Source organism: Gopherus flavomarginatus, chromosome 4 (assembly GCF_025201925.1).
Source record: "Gopherus flavomarginatus isolate rGopFla2 chromosome 4, rGopFla2.mat.asm, whole genome shotgun sequence".
Taxonomy (NCBI): domain Eukaryota; kingdom Metazoa; phylum Chordata; order Testudines; family Testudinidae; genus Gopherus; species Gopherus flavomarginatus.
Window position 1 is genome coordinate 200,512,515 of NC_066620.1, and position 14,132 is coordinate 200,526,646.

The window sequence follows — 14,132 nt, forward strand, 5'->3', positions numbered from 1 at the left end:
TAGCTCTGCATTGAGCTCTTCTGATAGCTGTTCATACTGATCAGACAGCCGCTCCACCTCAGCCCTTCACCCCGGCAGCAACTTTTCCCCCTTCGCTTCACAGGTATTATGCAGGACACAGCAGGCAGCTATAACCATTGGAATATTTTTCTCACTGAGATCCAGTCTTGTGAATAAACAACGCCAGCGTCCCTTCAATCTACCAAAAGCACATTCAACTTCATTCTGAGCTGCAGAGCCTGTAGAGGAATCTTTCCTTGATACTGTCGAGGTGGCCAGTGCATGGCTTCATGAACCAGGGGAGCAAGGGGCAGGCTGGATCCCCCAAGATCACTGTTGGCATTTCAGTATCACCAACGGTAATCCACTGATTGAGAACAAAGACTTCTGCTTGTACCTTTCTGAAAAAGTCTTGTGTTCTTAAAGATGTCAGCTTCATGCACCTTCCCTGACCAGCCAACATTGATGTTGGTGAAGCATCCCCGGTGATCCACCAGCACTTGCATAACCATAAAAATATAGCTCTTTCAATTGATGTACTCTGTGGCAAGGTGGTCTGCTGAAAAAAAAGGGATATGCTTCCCGTCTGTCACTCCACTGGAGTTCAGGAACCTCATTGCTGAAAATCCATCATGTCCTGAACATGGTTGAGAGTCACAGTCCTGTGTAGCAGGAGATGATTACTGGCCTTGCACACTTGCATGACAGCATCCAAAGTGGATTTTCCAATTCCAAAATAAGTTCCCACTCAGTGGTAGCAATCCAGGGCTGCAAGTTTTCACAGTGCAATCTCCACTCACTTCTCCACTGTCAGTGCAGTTCTCTTTTTGGCATTCCTGCACTACAGGGTTGGGGTGAGCTCAGCACAGAGATTCAGGAATGTGTTCTTGCCCATCTGAAAGTTATGCAGCCACTGCTTGTCATCCTAAGCCTGTATCACAATGTGATCCCACCAAACAGTGCTCATTTCTGGAGTCCAAAAGCAGTGCTCCATCATTTGCCACTGCTCCATGAATGCCACCAGCAATCTTGAATTGGTTCTTGTTATGTCCCACAGCAATCCACTCTCCAGTAAATTGTCATATTCTCCATGGCTCTTCTTGCGGCTCTGCAAATACCAGAGGATTGTGTGTCGTGTGCTTGCAGTGCTTATGACAATACTGCAGAGCTGTGCAGGCTCCATGCGTCTGTCAGAGATGGTGGACAGTGACAAGTTCCATGTGGGTTCATAGGATTTTCAAAATAGGAATGAAAATTATGGGATACAGATGGAATTATGAGGTGGAGAAAGTTGCATGATGGGACCTGATCCCACAGTTCCAGTCACACCTACACAACTTGTTTCTGCCCCACCATGCATTGCCCAAACTTCCCCTAAAACAGCGTACTGGACAGTAGTGAGTGGCACTCTTGGATACCTACCCAGGATGCACTGCATATCAAAACAAGAGCTCCTGTTGAGTTGTGCAGCACTGACAAAAGGAGCCAAATATGCGCACACAAGCAATATACTAACCAGAGGTGACGTGTCAGTGGGTGGGCAGGCAGCAGAAGAGGTGGGGCCAGGGCCAGAGCAGAAGGGGCAGGGCCAAAGCCTCTTCTGGCTGTGCTGGGACACTGCTCAGTGCAGCTGCCTGGGAAAGCACCTGGTTGCAGCGCTGGCGGGCTGCCCCCAAGCCAGGCTTGGCTTCCGGGGACAGTGGCTGAGCCAAAGCCAGAGCTCCTCCACCCTCCCAGCATGTTCAGTCTTTGTCCCCAGAAGCCACGCCTGGGCAGGAGCAGGCTGCTTCTCCTCCTCAGCCAGGCTCTCTCCTAGGCAGCTGGCTATGCTGCACAGAGCAGTGACCAGGAGTGGCTCCATCCCACTCCCCGCTCAGGCCTGGCTGCCAGGGGCTGGTGCAGCGGGAGGGCAGAGTCCCTCCCTGTTGCAGGTAACATGGGATGGGGGAAGAGGGTGGGGAGAGTGCGAGGGCTCCAGGCTGGGGATGGGGCAGAGACACATGAGGAGGTCACATGTCCTCCCCTTTGGCTGGTGCCCTTCCCCCATCCAGCATGGAGAGGCACCAGTTGTCTATGATACTAACTGCGGTGGCTTTATGGCAACGAAACTTGCATTGGCAAAAGCTTGTGCTGTAGACATGCCCTAAGTCCCTGATCTTTGAGCAATGTAATTTTCTGTCCCTGTTGTATGTTATATCCCCTCAACAAGAGAAGCCAATGATTGTATTATCTTAGCTCATGCTGCTGTTTGCTTGTAACTAAAATTGCTAGTAAGGTCCACATACTTGCTATGAAACTCAATGGCCAATGGAAGTGTTACTTACTTATGGTGAGATTGACTTTGGAAGGATAACATTTTTTTTACATTGAATACAATGTAGTTGTAATTGGAAAGGTAAATTGAATATTTTCAGATGTAAAACACATTTAGAAAGAGAGTTAACGTAATTGGACATTGGATATAACCTGCATTTAGACTGCACACTCTTCTAGTCGGGGGTGTCTACTATTGTGTTTATAGAGTGCCTAGTACAATGGGGCCCTGTTCTTGATTGGTCCTTATGCCCTACTCTAATAAACTTCATTAATAATAGACATGACAGAAAAATCTTTATAAGCTTTGCTTGAAAGTGCTACACAGAGCAGGAAGTCACAAATTGTTGCATACAAGATAAAAGTTCCAACTCATGAATGAAAAATCACGAAATCAGATTTCCAATATTTACCTCAAATTCTGAGGTCTGAGTCAGTTGGCTGCATTAAGGCTCAGTGACAATAATTCACCTCTGATGAACTAATCAGACAGCAGACACTAATTGCCAGAGCGACAGATACAAAAGATGACAATCCTGATTGGTTGAGAGGTGAGCAATAGCTTTATTCTGGACTGTAACTTCATCTCCCCTTTGGAAAGTTAATTTATCCTTTTAAAATTCGTAGCCATAATAGATCATCTTATGAAGGAAACTAAGTAGATACTGATTTCTGTTAAAACGAACATTAAGATTTGTCACTGTTCATACTTTGCCTCAGTAAATATCCACCTCACAAATCAGTGAATCTTGAAGTCAAGAGAGATCAAAATCTTATTATACTGGAACTTTCTAATGAAGTTTGTTTTACAATGATCAGACTGTTGGACGGATATTGCGTAGCTGGTCCATTCCATAATAGATTAAACAAAGACAAGGATGCCAGAGTAAAACAAATTTTAAAGTTTATAAATAGGTTTTAAAATGATTCTTTGTCCTCCAAGCAGCTCCCTTCCTCAAATGCACATCTACAAGAAATACTGTCCTCTGCTAACACCACAACTAATCCTGTCTTTAAGACTACAGGGTAAGTTTCCCTGTCAAAAAGTCATCTATTCTGCCATAGATTTGAGAATTGAAGGAGTAAAAATATATTTCAAATAACTGATTTTTTGAAGCTGACAGCAATAATTTCAAAGGGAAGAACAGCACTTTGTAGAGAACCATCCTGCACTTGACTGGATGATACAAGTCTTGTCCATCTCTAACTTTTGATCTACCTCCATATATTTCACCTCTTTGGGTTTAAATATGATTGTATATTAATGTTATTTACATAATGCCAGATGGCCAAAAATTTGTTGTGCTCCTGATGCATATCTGTTTTAGTTAAACAATAATTTTCAGAATTCTGGGCAAATAATTAGATTCACAAGCCCTTTTCGAAGCAGTTTCGGAGATGTTTTGGTAGGATTAAATGATTTGTTCATCTCTCAAAATTGGCAGAAGAGTGACTGGAGCTCTGAATACAGTCTGGTAAAGAAAATATTAAAGACAAGATTATGGGCTACTTCCATCTTGGAAAAAGGCAACAAGACTCAAAAATGTGCTCAAGTGCTTTCCTGAAGGCCTGTTTGCATACAGCAAACCAATCTGGATAACTGGTTCGCCCCCACAATGAGGGCTACTCACAGATTAAGATGCTAAATGTGAGTAAAAGGAGCAGAATCCAGCCTTTTATAAACATGCATTTACCACATTGATTCCTTTTTTCCAGGTCCACCCTGGCAAAGGAGGACTACAGGGTAGTATGAACAGTTACTTGACTTTCCCTCATCTTAAGCTTTTTGATTTGCTGAGACAGTATACCAGTACAATTGTAGTTTTAAAAGTTAATGTAGCACGTGAGCCAGAGCCACTGCATCAGACATTTTATTTTTTCATTTTTCAATCCTTACCAGCTTGTGCTATGTACATTTCAAATAAGCTCAATCATCCATCACCACATGATCTAATCATTTAAGTAATGTGAGTAGCCCTTCTGAAGTCAGTCGATTACTTGCAACGAGTAAAGTTTACTCACATGAATAAACGTGGGAGGAGTGGGGAGAGGGACTCAGGCCCTTAGCAGAACCCTCTGTGGCCAGTTTAAATCCAACCCTCTCTGATTAAAACTATCAATATACTCCCCTGCACTTTAAATAGAAGTAGGATAGGATTTAGTTTTCCAGTTAAGAAAAAAGATTGCTAAGCCATGCCAGCTAATTAACATAAATTTTTTTACTAGGCTATTTAAACAAAAAACAACACACACAATCTACGTCTTTTATGTGTCCCTTTAATAAAATACATTTGCATAGTTATCTTACAGGTTTTTTAAGAACAAAGAAGAACAATTTTCTCATGCCAAGCATATCTTGCATTTGCATGATCTTAATGTGTATCCCCAACTATTAATACTACACCTTGAAAAGAACAACAAAAATATTTCAAGGCAACACACACCATTATGTAACAGTTTAATAGTTCCATTACATTAAAGTGTCATTATGCTATAGCAGCAGTCAGCACCGCTTTGGGCAAGGGTCTGTCAGCATTCCTGTAACAGACTCCTATTTACAAGAGTTTATAACCTCACTGAAAAAGTCACTCTGGGATCCACTTTGGTGAACAAAGCCTTGGGCTCAGGGTAATTATTCACTCATTGGTAGGGACAACTTCAATTATTATTAGAAGGCAGAATTTTTTACAAATTGAACTTCTACCTTTGTATGCTCCTAGAGGTAATAAAAAACTATTAATACTTAGCATTTATATAGTGCTTCATATGCCTTCAAAGTGCTTCACAAGCATTAACTATTTATACATCTATCCCTGCAACTGGATCCATCCTGGGCTGTGTGAGAGTGCAGGGGATTGACCTGTCTGGATCTGACTGCAAGATAAGGAACTTAGCTTTGAAAGTAACATTTGCAAACTAGACTCTTTGGAATTTGGAAACATTTCGATATCAGCTACTGTGCAGGTACAGTAACGTTTCTATTCCTGGCCCTTCTATCACTAGAGGAGTCTCCCCAATTCCAATGCCACCCTTGTGGAGCTCCACATCATGCCATTCTCCTTTGTGTCAAGAGGGACTAGATCCTTTAAAACTAATTTTCTTAAATGGCTAGAATGATGTTTGAACCTATATGTCTCTCCAAGCTTGTGCCTGAGAGAGACTGGATCAATGTAGCCATTGAGATGCTAACATAGTTGTAAGCATTGAAATTAAACCCACATAAGCAAGGAAATTCACTTTTAAAGCTAAAATCTCTGTAGACTAAGCTGCTCCCATCTATATACCTGTATTGATACAGCAGGGTTCTTTAAAATCTTGCCTTAAAATAAATATTCTGCACAGCCTCTTCTTATCCACAATCTAAAATGTGTATTAAAAAAATCCTTCTGTACCATTATGTGACCAGAGCACATAGTTATCTGGTGCATCATGTCTAACCTGAAAAATCTGTCTGATACAGAAGATAAACACTGTGAGGGAGGGACTGTGGCCTTTTCCATTTTTTACAGTGCAGAGCTCACTGATGATGCTCAAATAACTCAGCCCTATGCAGTGCAGTTGTAGCCATGTTGGTCCCAGGATATTAGAGAGACAAGGTTAAAGAGGTGATATCTGTTTGTGAGAGAGAGAGAGAGAGAAGATTTTAAGCTCTTTGTAGCTCAAACTATTGTTTCTCTCACCAACAGAAGTTGGTTCAACAAAAGTTATTACCTCACCCACCATGACTCTCAAATAACACTACAACATTTAATAATAGGGAAAGCCCATAGCAGCATGTCTCTGCACTCAGTTCTAGCATCTGTAAGTTCAAACTGAATGCAGCTGTTTGTGTTTTAATTGTGAATGCTTACTTCCAGCTATGGGTTTACATGGGTCAAACAATACAGATATAGAACACTATCCCTAATATTCAACTGCAGCTGTGTATAAGTGGGTAAAGCATTATTTATTGATGAAAAATACCATAATAATATTTCCCAGCACATACTAGACAGGACATGACTTTATTTATTTATTTTTCTTTTTACTGAGGTCTTTTAGTAACTTTGCAATCAAGGCAACAATTTTATTGGCTATTAGGGAGTTATATCTGGCCCAAACTCTCTGGGTAGATAGCGCCTTCAATTTTGAATTTTTGAAAGCGGATGGGTCCCAAAGACACCCAGATATTAGCCTACAATAAGTGACAATTTGATATGACTGTTGTACCACAGCAGCACGCTTCTGCCTATATTAAAACAGATCTGCAAAATCAGAAAATTACAAGAAGGCAATACAAGGCAATTAGCACATTTTAATAGAAACAGCCTTAGCTAAAAATCTAATTTCAACATGAAAAAGACATTAAGTCAGCTAGAACATTGCTATCTGAGCAATTAATTAGCAGATTCTTTGCCTCAAATTAAAGTTAATTCATTCAATAACAGAATATTAATTGAGATAAAATACAACTGGAATAAAAATCCATTTATAGTTTCATGTAGGCACCTTACTGTAATTTGTATTGCACAAAATATCTCTCTCTGACCTAAGGGGGACACATACATTACTTGATAAAGTATATTAAATACATAATATTTCACTCCTTTTATAGAACTTTTGGAAGAAGGCTTTTAAATCTCTGCAATTGTATTAACACTTTTTCCTGATAGTACCTCACAACATTCATATATATTGTAAACTTACAGCAGTTTGTAAACAATTTCAGATTGCATGAGCCACGTTTGTTATTTCAATCCCAAATTCAGGATGCAAACTGAATTAAATACTGCATCTACTAGAAATTATCTTTGTGTTGTATGGATCATAGAACTGTTTTATTAGATGAATGGTCTGCCATTAAATAGACCCTTTCATTTTAAAAGCAACTAAAGGAAATCTATTTACGGCTTTTCTTCCCTTTTAAAGTAATTCAGGGTTGCTAAACGATGCAAGATTTATAGCTCTGGAGACAGAAGTCCTCATTTTATCCACATAACAGAAGCAGCATGGGCAGTACAAGTTTATCTACAACACTCTGCCACTGTGTCCTTCAAACTCTGACCTGGAAAAGCTACCTCTGAACCAGAAGAGCAGATGGTTCCGTTTCCAAGACTATTTAAATCCTTGGCCTTCCTCTTTCAGCTGACAAGGGTGTCTACTAGTGTCTTCTCTGGTGGTGGCATATGTTATTGTGGACACTTGTATAGGAGGAACTTGACTGAGACCACCAATTCATTTTGTAATAGGAACAAAAACAGCTTTCAGATGCCAAAGACTTTCATTCACTATTGACCTGGGCCAGATACAAACTGGTGTCCTAGAGATAAAAGGCTCTGTATCCAAATATCAGAGCCATTCAGTCCTGTACCAGAACTCTTAATTTAAAAAAAAAAAAAGAGGGCAGATTGGTGAGTCTGACAGCACAGAGGCAGCATGGTACCCATTGTAGTAAGACTAGAGGATGCTGTTCACCAAAACTGACGACAAGTGTGTTACAATAGTAAAATGTTTGAGGGAAGGTGGTGGCCAAGGGATAGGGCACATCCACCCAAAGCAACTTGCAGGCCAGCCCACAAATTATATTAGCCTAGTTTCCCTTTGCCTTGAGAGAAAATGCCCCATAGTGCTACTGTGATGAGATGAGAGAAGAAAATGAAATGAAAACATCCTCCATTCCACCTCTAAATTCCTCTACTCACAAAAAGGTCATTTGGAAGGCTGGACTGAATCAGACAAAACAGTTCTATGATGTAAAACCTAAATCACATGGCATACTTGTAGTCACAGTAGCACTCTGTAATGTAGAAAGGTAGGCCAGGTTTTATTTTTTGGATGAATCACATATGTTGGTAATTTAAAAAGCTCACTGTGTACAGGATTAAACTAGTCTATCAGAGCAGTAATCAGCAAACATTTTAATTCTGCAAAGTATGCACAGGTTACAACATTACAAGAAGATATCTGCCCATATAAAACAGCTCAGCTAACTTGTGCAAATAGTGGGTCTTTGTGTGTCTGAAATCCCATCACGCAAGGGATAACTTGATGTGCATGCTAATGATCTATGATTATCAATAAGAAAAAGAAAAAAAACACTAGAGGAAACCAGGGTGGACAACAGTGAAAGCCACACAAAGACCCACTATCCTTTCTGGTTTTACAAATTAATTGTAACAGTACATTATAAAATACAAAAAACTAATTCTCGTGTGGATCTAACATTCAAACGAAGCAAATGGATTGTGTCAAATATTTGAGCAGGGCTGTCCACCCTGCCTCCACGCTATAGTCAAACTTGGATAGTGGGTCTCTGAGGTGCTTTCACACTGGAAGACAACATTGGGTCCTAAAAAAAAAAAAATGAAGGATAAAATGAACACAAACACAAATCTGAAGAGTGAAACATGAGTACTAAGGACAAAAGACGACAGAATAACACTGAAAGGTTAGAAAGGAATGACTAACATTCAGCTTTCCTAAAATAAAACATCATACCTTTCCATTCTTTCAATTCTCTATTTTGTAAGCATACATCAGCAATTATTTGTGCCTAAAAATAATTTTAACATGAACCAGCCATCACAGATGCTCACCAATACACTGCAGCTAATTCAATCACAAAAAACCCCCAAAACCCTTTCTCATGACAGATTTAAAGGTGCATTACTAATTAAGATATGTGGACCTATGACACAATGGGTGAAATCTGGGCTTCAATGAAGTCAATGGCAAAACTCCCGCTGACTTCAAGGGAGCCAGGATTTTACCTACAAGATTAATAGCAAGAAATTACTATTCCACTTTCTAAAGGCTTTGGAAAATATTTGCTCAGATTTAGACATGGTTACAAATAAAATTAACTTGCTGATGCTGGTCAGTGGCCCATGTGAAATGAAACTTGGTTGCCTACTGAATATATGTCCATGTCACACAAAGTACCATTCAGTCTGCACAATTGTTGGAAGTCTCATGTTAGAAGCTGAGGACTTCATGGGCATAAAGGATGTACTACTCTCTCCCAGCTGATGTGTTAAGCTTCCATGGGGAAATAATGAATTATTTATTGTAAGAGTAATACACAGAAGCATGCCATTAACTATTACCATAAACAAAGGGTTGTGAATATTCCTTTAACTGTATCTATAGATACATTTATTTTAACTACATATTGAACAATTCTCTTTACTGAAAGAAGATTCACTCTTCACCCAATTTAGATCAATTTTGTGCAAATATTAGGATGAGGGCTATTGAAATGTCATCACAATACAAGGAACTCCTCTACCACCACCACCACCCTCAACTTGGCTCTCAAATATTTAATTCTGCAGGTCACTAAGAATGGATCTGGTCAGTAATGGTGGCCCATGGACCACAGTTTGAAAATCAGGGAGATAATACACTTCACTAGCTGCTGTAAAATGTCCTTTGTGTGTGTCAGATATGCTTACCCAGTTTCAAATAGCATCACTTTCCACTGACTATAACAAACACCAGGAGAAAAATGAAAGGAAACATTCAGGTTACAATACTTAAGCTGTAAAAAGCAACAAAGAGTTCTGTGGCACCTTCTAGACTAACAGAGATATTTGAGCATAAGCTTTTGTGGGTGAATACCCACTTCCTCAGACGCATGTGGTGGAAAGAAGGTGCCACAGGACTCTTTGTTGCTTTTTACAGATCCAGACGAACATGGCTACCCCTCTGATACACTCCTTAAGCTGGCAATTCAATTCCTAAATTTGTCTTTAAAATATACACTAGATTTCTCAAGCTGTGTTCACTTCTTTGAGGTTTTAATTTCCAAACGGGTCCTGGGCACACTGCATCAAACAAATTCTGTGAGAAGACTCCCCCATTGATTTCTACAGCACACTTATGCTAGTTTCTGCAGCTGATTTAAATAAGTACAAGAAGCTTATTTTAAAGAAAAGCAATTATGCCGTTGATAAATTATATACATTTTAAAATGCTGTTGTGATTTTCTTCATTTTTAATTCTCCCTCAGTGTTCTTCCACTTACACCACTACAGACATCAGGGGGTTGATGCAGAATTCCCCTTCTTTGTACAGCCCTATGAAATTTTCATATAACTGAAATATAACACTAACGTGAAAAAAAATGGCTGAATTTTCAAAATGAGGTTTGCACATATGCCTGCAAGTGTGTGTGCACTTAAGCTACCCATGCAATACCTGATGTGTGCAGGCACATTTGGTAGGTGCAACACGTAGCAAGTTAGATGCTTAGCTGACCACGTGTTTAAACACATGATTTGCATGGTCATGTCAGGAATGCTTAAGTTTAGACACATGATTCTTGACACCAGGGACTGCAATTTGGGTCTCTGCAGACAACTAGCCAAGATAGAAAAAAAATGAAGAGCGCATCCTAAGCAGGAATTTAGAAAAAGTTTTACCTCTCCTCAAGCCCTACTTCCTGTTTCACTTTCCCTTCCTACTTCACTTGGTTCTTTTTCAGACATTAGCACACTGTCAGGTCCATTTTCTTATCCGAGCAGGGAGTGTTCTTGTGACTATTGCCCCGTCCAGACATTTTGCACCATCCAATAGTGGAAAAATTAGGAGATTGAAAGTAAATCCCTAGTCATGGAGCATATGGATACGGCTACATTTTAGTCACATGTATTTTTAGTAAAAGTTACAGGCAGTAAACAAAAATTCACAGCCCGTGACCTGTCCATGACTTCTACTATACACCCCTGACTAAATCTTCAGGGGGGCGCCAGCCTGGGGGTGCTGTGGGTGCTTTGGTGAGGAGAGCAGTGACACGCAGCCTGGGACTCTCGCTGGTGCTAGGGGGGAGAGCTGGCAAGTCCAGCAGGCTCTCTACCTGGCTCTGCGACTCCCCGGCAGTGGCAAGATCCCCCTCACTCAGCTTCTAGGTACAGGCATGGCCAGGTAGCTCTGCGCACTGCCTCCACCCAGAGTGCTGGCTTCGCAGCTCCCATTGGTAGGGAACTGCGGCCAATGGGAGCTGTGGGGGCAGTGCCTGCAGGTGGAGGCAGTGCACAGAGCTGCCTGGCCTCGCCTCCGTCTAGGAGCTGACACTGCTTCCAGGGAACCCTCCAGGTGGAGCACCGTTCAGAGCCCACCTCACCCCATCCTGTGCCCCAACCACTTGCCCTTTCCACACCCAAATTCCTGCTGCCAGGGAAGGGGGGCATGGTGGCCTGAGACTGCCCCAGCAGCAGCTGGTGAGACTGGTGCAGGGGCTGCCTGAGCTGCCACCAGGGCAGGCGCAATGGCCGCTAAAAGAAGTCACGGAGGTCATGGAAAGTTACAGAATCCGTGACCTCCGTGACAAACTCACAGCCTTAATTATGGAAGATGCAGTACAACACCACTTATGTCCACAAAAATGAGAGTTTATAGTAAATATGATGCTATAACATTAATATTTATTAAATATGCCCCTTCATGCTTCCTACTAAAAATCCCATTGAAGTTCTATTTCATGCATTTTCCCCTCCTACAAAGTTGGCTATGTTGTGTGGTATATAATGCCCAGCAAGTGGCTGTTGCCCAACTCAGCTGAAACACATGACATCACTTTAGCACCAAAGACTCTGGCTTTAATTTCTGAACATGTACTTCATTCACTTACAGGATTAAGTTCCTGAACCTCAAAACATCAACAGGATTGCTTCTTGAATCAGAAACTTCTTGACAACTGGAACAACCAAGCACTAGTGAAAGTGTACACAGCTGATGGTTGCTCACTGCTCTTGGTAGACCCTCTCTCATTTACCCACTTCCAAAAGAAAATTTTGTCCATGGCTGGCAATTGTTTCTGTGGGGGATGCTGGTACTTGAGATCCACATTTGGGAGGAAGCCAACTTAGCGACATGGCAGTGAGAAAATAAGAACTGCTTATGTGTCTAATTCTGACCGAATTGCAGGACTACTATTGTTAAAATTAACATGCATAAAGATCTTGCACTTACTTCTTATCCTTCATCTGCATGAATCCCAGTACTTTAAATACACCCCTCCCTCCCAACCCATACACTCCACTATGCCACCACTGCAGGACAGCCTCCATTGGAATGAAATATAGGAACTGTTGAATAATACATAACACCACAAAAACACACTGCAGAGAATGGGAAGTAAAGATCAGTTCATAGCTGAAAGGGACATGGAATTCAGGTAGATCAAAGGCATTTATCTAAACTGAAACATAATCAGGACACGTGGGCTAACATTTCTATCCTTTTGGGAAATTCCTCAGAATTTTTAATGGTCACAAGTGGTCAGGACTTTGGTTTTACACCTGCCCCAAAGTAATTTAGCAAGTAGTTGGGATTCTGTCTATCCAAATAAACTCCCAAAGCACCGGCTTAATGCCGAACCTGCATCTATTTAAATCAATTTATACTACATGCTATTAAGATATAGATCCACTCTGAATTTTGTATACTTTTTCTATACTCAGACAACTACAAATGGTAACATTTGCAACACCAGAAGGGAAAGCTTACTTTACTTTTCCCATTTTACAGCGACAGCTGCTACCTGATCAAGAGAAGAATGTAATTAACTGAAGAGCTAGGGCCCGGTACGTATAAGAGAAATTAAAACCTGTGATGCAGGACCTTCTGGTGCCAACTAGCAAGTGGCCCGGGGGCTAGGGGGGTGCATAGAGTTTTACAGAGATCCTCTTGTTCAGATATCTGCATAACAGTTCTCCAAAGTGTGGCATGCAAAGTCACTACCAAGAGCCAGTAGCCCACTGGTCATCATAATCATTCCAAAATGTATGTACAGATAATATTTAAGGAGTTATGTATCTATAAGGGAAATTATGTTCTTAAGGTACTGGAATTAAGGCAGGTCACACCAAGAGGTGGCATACTTCAGAAATGTTCCTTTCAGGCAGGAAGCAGCAGATACCTGTCTCGCTCTCATTTGTGTATTGTATGCCTCACGCTGAAGGCCTATTTGCATACTGTGCCAAAGGAAAAAGAAGAGACTGCAAAATCTACAAGTAAGGAAATTCACAGCATGAAACAAACAGCCTGGGGTGTCCTGTTTATGACTAACGACAAGATTGTAAGGCTATATCTGGAGGCACAAGGAACAGCCAAGGTCCTTTGCCCAGGAGGCAAGCTGACAGAGTGTATCTCATGAAAGGAGGGCCACAGCCCACCCTGGCTATAAACGCGGCAAGGATTTTGGGTGAGCAATACTCTACAAGACATGAGAGTATCTTGTTAATCAAGTCTAGGCTCTAGCAAGATCATTATGATTTTGTTTTACATGTAACATTTGTTTTCAATACTTCTAGTTGCTATTATTTGAATCTTTATGCTTTGTTAAACACACTTAGATATGTTTACAGTGAAATCACATATAAGTGCTATGTGTTCAGTGGAGCAGTGATCTGAGGTGGAACTGGTGAGCTGGGGTTTGCTGTTTCCTCGGAAGCAGTGAATTTGTGAACACAGAGTGTGTCCAGTGGAGCAGGACCTGCACATTCCTGGGAGATACTTGGTGGGCTTAATGGTTGGGAGTATAACAACAGCTAACCAGCAGAGAAACAGCAGAGCCTGCAAGACGTAGAGGGAGTGCTTGTGTTGCTCATGGCTAGTCGAGTTGGTGAGCTGACCCCGCCAACAGACACAGACAAGACTTCCTCACGCTAAGGAGAGTGGTAGTAAGGTACCCCTGGGAAGCGTCACAAAGCCGTCAAGGTTTGTTCAAAGCCATTATTGCCTTGGTTCCAGATGACAAAACTGATTTCATCGTGCTGTCCCCAGGATGAAAGGCTGAGGGAGTGAAAATTGTAGTGATGTAGCACTGGAATGAGAGG

General features: G+C 41.3%; 1 protein-coding gene across 5 annotated transcripts in view; it reads right to left on the reverse strand.

Annotated features, from left to right (window-relative positions):
* ITSN2 (intersectin 2) overlaps positions 1–14,132 on the reverse strand; it is a 125,444-nt gene that overhangs the window by 22,663 nt on the left and 88,649 nt on the right. Inside the window, exon 30 of one of the 5 annotated variants that reach the window (XM_050950539.1) lies at positions 4,571–8,641. The exons of the other annotated variants lie outside the window; for them this stretch is intronic. Coding sequence (XP_050806496.1) covers positions 8,640–8,641 — 2 coding nt within the window. The 3' untranslated portion in view covers positions 4,571–8,639. Of the gene's footprint in view, positions 1–4,570; positions 8,642–14,132 lie in introns of those variants that run through there. 5 annotated transcript variants of the gene reach the window in all.